General features: G+C 63.6%; 2 protein-coding genes across 2 annotated transcripts in view; one reads left to right on the top strand and one right to left on the bottom strand.

Annotated features, from left to right (window-relative positions):
* Positions 1–6,551, top strand: part of EP400 (E1A binding protein p400) — a 54,585-nt gene extending 48,034 nt beyond the window's left edge. Inside the window, 7 exon segments of the mRNA XM_014449537.2 lie at positions 7–97; positions 100–155; positions 1,182–1,377; positions 2,130–2,254; positions 2,849–2,995; positions 3,345–3,422; positions 4,218–6,551. Coding sequence (XP_014305023.1) covers positions 7–97; positions 100–155; positions 1,182–1,377; positions 2,130–2,254; positions 2,849–2,995; positions 3,345–3,422; positions 4,218–4,490 — 966 coding nt within the window. The 3' untranslated portion in view covers positions 4,491–6,551.
* A 403-nt stretch (positions 6,552–6,954) lies between these two features.
* Positions 6,955–10,181, bottom strand: DDX51 (DEAD-box helicase 51). Its single transcript, XM_014449539.2, has 11 exons — positions 10,116–10,181; positions 9,925–10,031; positions 9,691–9,799; positions 9,463–9,608; positions 9,154–9,346; positions 8,963–9,078; positions 8,766–8,882; positions 8,561–8,662; positions 8,408–8,469; positions 8,203–8,335; positions 6,955–7,978 (listed from the first exon to the last, which is right to left on the bottom strand). The coding sequence occupies exons 4-11, from the start codon at positions 9,585–9,587 to the stop codon at positions 7,720–7,722; spliced, it is 1,107 nt and encodes a 368-aa protein (XP_014305025.1). The 5' UTR covers positions 9,588–9,608; positions 9,691–9,799; positions 9,925–10,031; positions 10,116–10,181; the 3' UTR covers positions 6,955–7,719.

The raw sequence follows: 10,181 nt of genomic DNA, 5'->3' as shown, positions 1-10,181 counted from the left end.
CCCCGCCTTGGCCCCCCGCCGCCCACCGCACAGGTGCAGGTGCAGCCTCCACCGCCGGCACAGCAGCCGAGCCCCCAGCTCACCACCGTCACCGCCTCGGGGCCGGAGCCCTGCTCACGGGCACCACCGTGGCCAACCTCCAGGTGGCCCGGCTCGTAAGTTCCCCTTGAGGCGCTGGTTTTTCCCACGCTCCTGCACGGCTCCTGCTGCGTGGACGCAGGTGCTGTGGCGGACTTGCGAGTCAAGTAGGTGTGCTTCCCCCCAGGACCCTGTTCTCCTTGGAGAGGATGAAACCCCCTGGGGAGCGTTTAAGTGACTGTATTTCCTGGAACTGAAGTGTCACAGCTCATGGCTGAGCGCTCGGGGAAAGGAGGAGGGCAGAAGCTCGACCATGGAGGGAGGGCAGGGTCTACGTCGGGGACAGCACACGGGCATGCGGGAGGGGTCACCGTGCTGCAGGGCCTGCAGAGAGGAGACGGGGAGGAGCCAGGTGAGGCTGCTCTAAGGACGGCTCACAGCACCTGGGAAGCCCCGAGAGACGAAGGGGAGTCGGAAGGTCCTTCACGTTCCGCTGTGTCGATGCAGGCACTCCGGTCAGGCCAGGTGGCCGGCTTAGGAGACCCCATCCTGGCACGGGTGCAGCTGGCATCACCTGCCACCTGATGGGTGCTCAGGCAGGAGGGGGTGTTTTAATGTTTCCCCACTTCGCACGGGCAGAACCTGAAGCCGGCAGGTGAGGTCACCTGCCCAAATCCTAGAGAGTCACCCGCTCGCTGGCTCGGCTCTGCCAGGCGGGACAGAGCGGGTAAAGCCCGAGAGCACGTTCAGTTCCACCCGTGTTCACGTGACAAGAAAGGGCTTGGACACAGTGTGATAAGAAGTTGGTGGCCTTCACGGGAGTCTCGGGCGAGCTCCAGGCTGATGGTCAGGGAGGTCTGTGGGGAACAGCGCGGTTGGGCGGCTCGAAGGACAGGAGGTGCGGATGCCGTGTGACTGATGAGCTTTAGGTCCCGCGTGCTGGTGATGGTTGGACAGCGGGGGTCAGCCTCCGGGGAGATGCTAGCCTTTCGCTGCTGCCACTTCCCACCCTGCGACCCGTCCACGTCTCGCCACGTGGCCTCCGTGGGCGATGTTTGCAGACACACAGGTGGCTGAACCTCTGGGCCCTTCTTTCTGTTCAGACGCGGGTCCCCACGTCACAGCTGCAGGCGCAAGGCCAGATGCAGGCACAGGCGCCCCCGCCGGCGCAGGTGGCCCTGGCGAAGCCTCCGGTGGTGTCCGTGCCCGCGGCCGTGGTCTCCTCGCCAGGCGTCACGACCCTGCCCATGAACGTTGCTGGGATCAGTGTGGCCATCGGGCAGCCGCAGAAAGCCACAGGTGCCTGCCCACGTCCGCGGGGCCGGGAGGGGCTGGCTCCCTCGCCACACGGCCGTGCCGAGGGCCGTGGTGCACTCGAGGGGAAGCCTCGCCGCGTTGCCCGAGTACAAGTTCTGACCCTCGATTTAACCATTAACATTGGGAACTTCCCATCCCTTTATCTCAGCGACTGTCAGCTGCTGTGCCCCAGAGATGTTTCAACAGGCAGTAACTGGCCATGTAATGGGGCACTGACCCCTTCCCTGAGAGCAGGGGTGGGGAGCCTGGTCTGCCCAGGGCCATTGGGCACTTGCAGCATCGTTCACAGGCCAGACTGTATCAACTTAAACGTGAGCCTGCGACATCTGGTCAGACATTTCATTAACTCACCCCTAATGCCTTGGCAGGGCCAGACCAATGATTTCACGGCCTTATTTGGTCTGTGGGCTGGACATTCCCCACCCCTGCCTTAGATTGTCAAGTAAAAAACTGACAACCAGCAGTAATAGCCATCGCTGTGAAAGAATCAAAACTACCTATTTTTCTGTCAGTTTGGTGAGCAGTACTGTTGGTGTGCCAGGAGGGAAAGGTGACAGTCGGTGCTCTGAGTGTCCTGGTGGCCGAAGAGCATCTCGGGTGTGTGCAGGAGGTGCCTGTCTGTCTTGCAGGGTCAGGGTGCCGTTCTCTGTAGCAGGCAGTGACTTAGGGGAGCGCGGGGAACGCAGGGTGAGCCTGCCTCCGCGCCTGACTCACCCACTCGATGGTGTTCGCAGGACAGACCGTGGTGGCCCAGCCCGTGCACGTGCAGCAGCTGCTGAAGCTCAAGCAGCAGGCTGTGCAGCAGCAGAAGGCCATCCAGCCGCAGGCCGCCCCGGGCCCGGCCGCTGTCCAGCAGAAGGTACTGGCTCCTGCGGGCTCTGGGGTCACCCTGTCTGTGCTGAGCCGGGCCCTGCCACTAGGCACAGGGTGCAGAGGACGGGGTCCGAATGGGCCCTGCCTCGCTGCCTGACACCCACACAGGGGACCCCAAGGGCGTGCATTTGGGCTGCACAGAGGGTGGCCTGGATGTTGGTGCTGCTCCAAGGCCCCGGGGGGGGGGGGGGGTATGAAAAGGGGAGCTGTGTTCACTGCGGGCTTTTGGGGAACAGTGAGGACTCAGGCTGTGGGCTGCATGGCTGGTAAGGGCCACAGGGTTTGGGGAAGTGTGTGACCCGCCTGGGCGCTAGTGCACAGAACCGAGGACCCAGGCGGGGACCTGGTCCTGTGTGTGCTCGAGGGGGGAGGGGGAGACGGCCTAACGTGAAGGAGGCCTGTCAGCGTCTCTCTGACTCGGAAGTTTGGGGGAGGCAGCACTGAACTGATTGAGGCCCCAAAGCAAACTCCTGCTCAGGAGGCTGACCTCCGGGCGAGGGGACTCAGGAGAGGCTAGTGGCCGGGGCTGCAGGTGAGAGGGGACAGCCTTGTGGCTCTAACCCTGGGCGTCTTTCTTCAGATCACCGCACAGCAGATGGCTGCGCAGGGCCAGCCACAGAAGGTCACCTATGCCACCCAGCCAGCCCTGAAAACCCAGTTTCTCACCACACCCATCTCCCAGGCGCAGAAGCTGGCCGGGGCGCAGCAGGTGCAGACCCAGATCCAGGTGAGCAGGAGCCCAGGACAGGGCGGGGCCGCACAGCTTCCTTGGCCTGAGTCACTTCACCTGTGGGCCCCCCTCCCAACCTGGAGTGTCCCCCAGACTTGAAGAAGGGGCTCTGAGACCCGTGAACGGCTCGTCCTCATAGAAAGTGTGAGACCAGGTTACATGGGCTGCAGACCAGGAGGGGTCAGCACGCAGCATGAGGTCTTCTCTCGGGCCAGGAGAGCCCACTCGGGGAAGGCTCTTTCCTGTCACCTGGTTTTTTGAAATTAATAACCGAGAAGGGAAGAAAGGGCGTCTTTCTGTGCGAACGCTCTGAACTCTGCACCTGGCTCTTCTCGTTCTGTCCAAGGTTGCCAAGCTCCCTCAGGTTGTGCAGCAGCAGAGCCCGGTGGCCGGCATCCCACAGGTGGCCTCCGCCTCCCAGCAGGTAGGTGCGGAGATGGCAGCCGCCTGGGAAGGTCCCCCGGGGGCTTCTCAGCAGCCTCTGTGTTTCCAAATTGAAAGAGTTCTTGGTTTTCCTCCTGAGGAAGCAGAATTCTGATGATTAGAGAATCACTTTGATTTTCATAATACAAGACACCAGCAGACTCAGGGCCAAAGGTCCCAGAGGATCAGAGCTTCAGCCAGCAATGCCAGGTGTCCTTTGCGGCAGGGAAGCTAAAGGCGTCAACACCATGACTGGGGACAGCCATGACTCCCTCCTGACTGCCTGACGGGCGGCTGTGACATTGATTTCCACTCAAACACCTTTGTTTTCTGAATCACACTGGAGTGTGCATTTCAAGGAATCAAAGACGTTGACCCTTGAAGAACGTGGGTGTAGGGCTCGCACCAGCCGAGCAGCTGAGAGTGTCTGACTTAGTCTGCCCTCCACATACCCCCCCCCCGCCCCAGCCTCGACTGCTGCCCACTTAGCAGATTCCACGTGCACATTCAAGCCGCGTGGCTCAAGGGACAGCCTGGCAGTAAAGGCTGAATGTCACCACCACCACCAGTCCCGGCCCTCAGCCCTCGCCTCCCAGGGCATCGCTCTAGCCCGAGAGGTTTCGTTTTCTACTCGTTGGGTTAAAGGCCAGAGGCCCTGCTTCCACATGCTGGGCAGTCCTCACATTCTCCAAAGAATTCGTGCTCATTAAGTTCCTGCCCCCTCCCGGCCCGGAGCCTGGGGTCTGTCCTGCGCTCGGTCTGCAGGCCTCGGTGACGTGTCTCTGTTTTGGCTCAGGCTTCCCCGCAGACGGTGACGCTCACCCAGGCGGCGGCAGCGGGGCCGCAGGTCCAGGTGATCCCCGCAGTGACCGCGGCCGCCCAGGCCGTCCAGCAGAAGCTCCTGCAGCAGCAGGTGGTGACCACGGCGGCGGCCCAGCTGCAGACCCCGGGCGTCCCCACCCCCACGCAGGTGCCGGCCAGCGCTGACAGCCCCAACCAGCAGCCCAAGCTACAAATGCGCGTGCCTGCCGTCCGGTTAAAGACGCCCACCAAGCCCCCCTGCCCCTAGTCCGGAAAGCGGGCGCCGTCCTGTGGAACTGGGGGCCGTGTCCTGTGACGTCCAGCCCTGACGCTGCGGCGAGGGGAGCCGCCCATGCAGTGCTCTCGGGCCGCAGCTTCTGTGCGACAGCAGGAGGCGCCTCGGCAGCTTCTCCGGGTCCTTCCACCTCCCAGCGCCTCCAGCGCCGCACATCACGGGGCGACTCGGACCGTGAGTCGTAAACACGGTCTGGGCAGCACAGCGTCGGCCTCTGTGGTTCTTTAGACCCAACGCAAAGCGCATCCTGGTCCTGGGAGGAGAGGCCACCTGAGGTCGGTCAGCTCAGATCCGGGACGGCCAGGGTGGCTGCTTCCTTCTCTACGTGTGACTCTGGGACCTTCAAAGGAGCATCTGGTCCCCGTGCCATCGAAGCAGGTCCGCGTACCAGCTCTCGTGGAGGGACGACGCTGGGGTTGAACTTTCATTCCAAAGAGCAGCCAGTGTGACTCGTTTCCATGCAGGTGGCGCCTTCCGGCCGCTCCCCATCCCCACGCACCTCCGTCCTTCCCAGCTGTCGGACTTGGCGCTGAGGCAGCTCCAGGAGCTGAGCCCTGGTCTCCATTGGTCGGGCCCAGGCAGGTGTCACAGCCGCGTGGGGCTCAGGGAGAGGTGCCTGTCACCGCTCGCCCGGCTCAGGCCCAGCCCGGCCCGGCCTGTCTGCAGAGCTGGGCACCTGCTCACACAGTGGTCGCTGTGGCTCTTTCCGTAGATGAGACCTCAGGTTTCTGGGCCAGGGCCTCCCCCACAAGCAGGCACGTGCCATCGTGGTTGTGTGAGGGTGAACCCTGGCTGAGGGCAGAGGCCCCGTGTTTGCGCTTGCGTCTGTGTCTTCTCTGGCGAGATGGCAGCAGCGGCTGCAGTGCTCGCCACGCACACTGCACTCCAAGGACGCCTCTCTGCTGGGGGCGTCCGACTCGGTCCCGGTCGGCTCTGTTAGGTCTGTGTGTGCGGAGATGAGCTGCAGCGCCTGGGAGACGCGGGACCATCTCTGCTCCCCTCCCCACTGAACCGCTCACTGGCAGGGGCGGCTTCTGTCCGGTGTTGGTTTCCCTCCGTTTGTGTGGACAGCAGGGCGGCGACACTTGGGGAGCCAGTGAGTGAAACTCTTGTGCGACATTTGGAGGAAAGTAAAAAATCAAGTGTTGAAAAGGGAAGGTATTTATTTAACATTTCAGTGAGCTGAACGTATGGAAACAGGACCGTCAGCCAGGCCTGTGGGTTGTGTTCGCTACCAGCCGGCAGGCAGGACGGCGCCGAGGGCTCTGCCTTGTCACTGGGAGACGGCCTGCTCTTCACCCTCATCCTTGCGTGCAGGGTCACAGCACAGAGGTCGTGTTTTCGGCTTATTTGTTGTGCAGTTTGCGTTCTCGTCCTCCCGAGGGTGCTGGCCGTCCCTCAGGGGCAATGGTGACGCACTTCGGCTGCCTGGACAGAGCTGGGCAGGAGCTCCTGGGCAGAGCCAGCAGGGAAGGCGGCTGCCGGCCGGGTGGAGAGCAGCTGCTCTGCGGAGGGCCTCGCTCAGGTGCTTCCTTCAGCCACTCCGAGGCGAGATGTGGGGCAGAAGATTGTCCTGTTCTGCTGGGTTCGTCACAGCACAGGTCACCTGACCTCGTCAGTGGTCACGGAGGTAAAAACCCTCCTTCCAAAGTCCACACTGAAGAGTTAGAATGGGTTTCGCAGGCCGTTCCGGGGCCTCCCCCATCGTGCTGCCTGGGACCAGGCTTCTGCAGACACTAACGAGGGAGCTCTCGGATGCAGACCCAGCAGGACTGACCACTCGAGCTGCCCCCCAGGGGCAGGCTTCCCTAGGAGACGGGTCCGACGGGAAGCAGGAGCTGGTCCGCGCGCAGATGCGTTCCTTTTGCGACCGTTAGGGTTTTTTGTTAAGTGTTGTAACCAAATAGTTGTTGTGTTTAGGATTAAAAGACTGAGGATGTAAATACTTTGTAAACAATCGTTTGTACTTGAACAGTAGGGTTTTGAAGAGCACTGATCCCCCCCCCCCCAGGCATAATAAAAGTCTTTTTCATATGTTTTTCGTCTTGTCTCGTAGAAAAGTAGTGAAAGATGCTGGTGGTTTCTTTCAAGCACTTGGCAAAGGGCTTGGTGAGGCTCCCCAGCAGGGGGTGGGTGCAGGCTGAGGGGGGACAGGAAACAAGCCTGGGCTGCAACCCCCTTTGCGCAGCGGACTCCAGAGCAGCCACAGGTCTCACACGCGTTGCACTTTTTAAAAAATATATTTTTTTTATTGATTTGTGAGAAAGGGGGAGGGAGGGATAGAAACATCCAAGATGAGAATCATTGATCGGCTGCCTCCTGCACGCCCCCTACTGGGGATTGAGCCCAGGACCCTTCAGTCCACAGGCCGACACTCTATCCACTGAGCCAAACCGGCCAGGGCTCCCGGCACTTCTTAACTTTGTATCAGGGCGCATTTTTTTTGTCGGGGAAATCACTTTAATAGGCCTTTGGTTACAAGGCAAAGCCAAAGCTCTGTTCACGAATAAGAATGTTCAGGAAATCAGAGGGAAGCCTTCCTCAGACCTGGAGAGCAGCGTCGTCCTGCAAGAGGGCCCCCCACCTTCAGGCTCAGGTGCTTCCCGCGGCCGCACAGAAGGCAGCGCACACACTGGGTTCCGGGCTGGCCCAGGCCCCGAGCCAGCAGCCTCAATTCAGACGCAGGCCCCCACCAGGCTCAAGGCCCCCGCTGAGGGAGGCGGCGTGATGGCTGCAGGGGCCTGCATGCCAGATGCCAGAGCACGAGCGAGCCGGCTCCACGCTTGGCGGCTCCATCCGTCGGCCCTGTGCCCCGGGCCTGCGTGCCAGGGGTGGTGGGCGGGACTGCGAGGCCAGTGAGCTGGCTCAGTACAAGCGCCGGGACGCGGACGGTCTCTGCTGAGGGCCCAGTGCCTCTGCCTCCTGACCCGTCCCTGCCGTGTCCACCCGAGAGCCTGGGACCAGCTGTTCTGCTCGAGTGAACCATGACCTTCGGCGCAGAGGTAGACACCAGCGCGTCCCTTCTTGAGTCCGCCTCCGCGTCAGCACGAGCAGTGGGTCGGAGCTCGGGAGCCGGTTTTCAGTCAGTCACCAGAGCCTCGCGCTCGTTACTCTGCACGCGGCGCGGTGGGGGCTAACGTAAGGCTGGGGGCACACTGAGGCGTAGACGAGCTGAAGTCCAAAACTCGGCTCAGGGCCAACCTCACCCACAGGACAGAGGCCACCTGTCGGTTCTGGGCCCGTCCGAACCATCCGCTCCAGCCCCAGAGGAGCGACTGATCAGAGGCGGACCCGTGTGTGCTTGGCCGCCTCTGGCCAGGCCTGGTGCCGTGACGAAGGGCCTCGCCCGGGCGTGGGCTGAGCAGGCAGTGCGCTGGGGCTCCTCCAGGAGGCCTGTCCGCCCAGGCTCGGTCCCATTGTCCTCAGAGCCCGGCCTAGGCTGCCTTCTGCCTCCATTCTTCCTGGGGGGAGAGGCAGCAGCTCAGCTCAGGCCCCTCACGAGTGTGCGACCTGCCCAGCCCCCAACTCTAAGAGGAGACACCCAGCACCCCTCCTGGGCCCTGCACCTCCACCCCAGGTCCTGGGTCTCCTGCCCTCAGCCAGGAGGTTAAAGGCCCAGGACCTGCTCTCCGTCCGAGTCCCTGTGCAAGCAGCCTGAGTGCTCCCAGAACCGCCAGGGCCTCACCTTGACGGCCCTCTCCAGCTGGGACAGGGCCTCCTCGTACTGCGGGACCAGCGGCTGCAGGAGCTCGCTGGGGGTGTCGTGCGCTCCAGCTCGGGGACCCCGGCTTCAGTCAGCATCGGAGGAACCTCCTCTCCTGGGGGGAGCATGAAGTTCCGGGAAGGGGCTCCCACCTCCCCTGCCCGCTCCCGATCAGTCCCCGCCTGACCTGCACTTGAGGAGCAGCGTGAAGGCCTGTCCGGTGTTCCAGCACGAGCAGTTCTTCCCACCCTGAGACCAAGCACAGACACCTCGAGAGGGGCCCCCAGCCTCCACAGTCTCCCCCCTCCCCCCGCACCCCAATCCAACCACAGCCCCTCACCGGTGCACGTAGGTCCGCAGGTACTGGGGGGCATCGTAGTTCACCACCAGCTGCACCCCCTGCACGTCGATGCCGCGGGCGGTGGCGTCTGTGCTGATGAGGCTGTTGAGAAACGAGGGGTGTGGGACCCGCCTGAGACTGGAACACCGCCCCCTACTGGGGGCCAGGCAGGCACCAGGGGCAAGCACCCTCCCAGGGCACTCACAGCTGAATCTTTCCCTGTTCAAACTGCTTCAAGATCCCCTTCCTCTGGCCGGGCCCGTAGCGGGAGGAGAACTCGGCCACCGTCACGCCTCCAAACGCCTGGACGAGCAGGAAGAGCCTGGGGGGGAAAGCCGGGTGGGCCAGGGCCAGCACCCCCCCTCCCCCCGCCCGCCCTGCGCTGCTCACCCCCTGCCTCACCTGTGGGAGTTCTCCCGGGAGTTGGTGAAGCAGAGGATCCTGGAGAAACCCAGGTGCAGGATCAGGTGCAGGACGACCAAGGGCTTGGCGCGCAGGCGGCAGGGCACATAGTGGTGCTGGGGAGACAGCCTGCGGTTGGCTCGGCCCCCAGCGCCCGGGCGCCACCCTCCCCACCCGGGCACCCAGCTCACCGAGAGCCCCGCAGGGAAGGTGTACTTCCCACCCGAGTCCGCGTCCTCATCAGTGTCCCTGGGACCCCCGCGCGCTGGCCGCGTGGAGAAGAGCCAGGGCTGGTGCAGGCCCAGCTGCTGCAGCTTCTCGGGGTTCTGGGTCAGCGTGGCCGAGAAGAGCAGCTTCTGCAGAGGCATCTGAGGGCAGCAGGTGCTGGAAGGGCACAGACGCTGAGGCGAGCCTGGGCCTGGCCGCCCGCCCTCATGACCCCGACAGACCGGACCGGGCGCTCCCCCAGGGCAGGGCAGGGCAGGGCAGGGGACCAGTACCTGGCAGCGGTCACAACCTGGGGCTGCCGTCTCTGGAGCAGAGCGAAGGGGTCCTTGGCACCCTCCCCAGGGAAGGCCGCCGCCACCACCCGGGGGAGCCAGGACTGGTGCATGCTGTCTATCATCCGGTCGGCCTCGTCGATGACCTGCAGGCGAGAAGGCCGGGCTCCGGTGGGTGAAGCTGGCGTCAGCCGGCCGGGGCCTCCCCTGGGTGGGTGGGCAGCCTACCAGGAAGCGGAGGTGCTGGAGGCTGAACCCCGGGGTCTGGTCCACGTGGTCCACCAGGCGGCCGGGAGTGGCCACCACGATGTCAGCCAGGCAGCGGAAGCCGTCCACCCTGCAGAGCAGAGAGCGCTCAGCCGAGGCCCCACTGCCTCCGATCTGGGCGCCTGCGGCCAGGGCCACACGGGGCTGTGCCCTCCTGCACCCGCCTCCCCAGGGCCCGTGCCCAGCAGGACCTACGTCTTCTGGACGAGGCTCTCCTGCTCCTTGGCCAGCGACTTCTGCCCGGTGACCAGGGCGACGCGCAGAGGCGTGGCGTCGGTGTAGACGTTGAATACTTTGCTCACCTGTAAGAGGCCGTGTCACGCCTGGCCTGAGGGGTCACGCCAGTGAAGGACTCTGGGGGTGACCCAGGCACGGGGTCCTCGTACCTGCTGGGCCAGCTCCTTAGGTGGGCAACACAACCAGGGCGCGAACCCTGGGCACACAGCTTCGCT

The sequence above is a fragment of the Myotis lucifugus genome, unplaced genomic scaffold (assembly GCF_000147115.1).
Source record: "Myotis lucifugus unplaced genomic scaffold, Myoluc2.0 scaffold_1239, whole genome shotgun sequence".
Taxonomy (NCBI): Eukaryota; Metazoa; Chordata; class Mammalia; order Chiroptera; family Vespertilionidae; genus Myotis; species Myotis lucifugus.
Note: the sequence above shows the minus strand (reverse complement) of the source record. Positions and strands in the feature narration are given on the sequence as shown.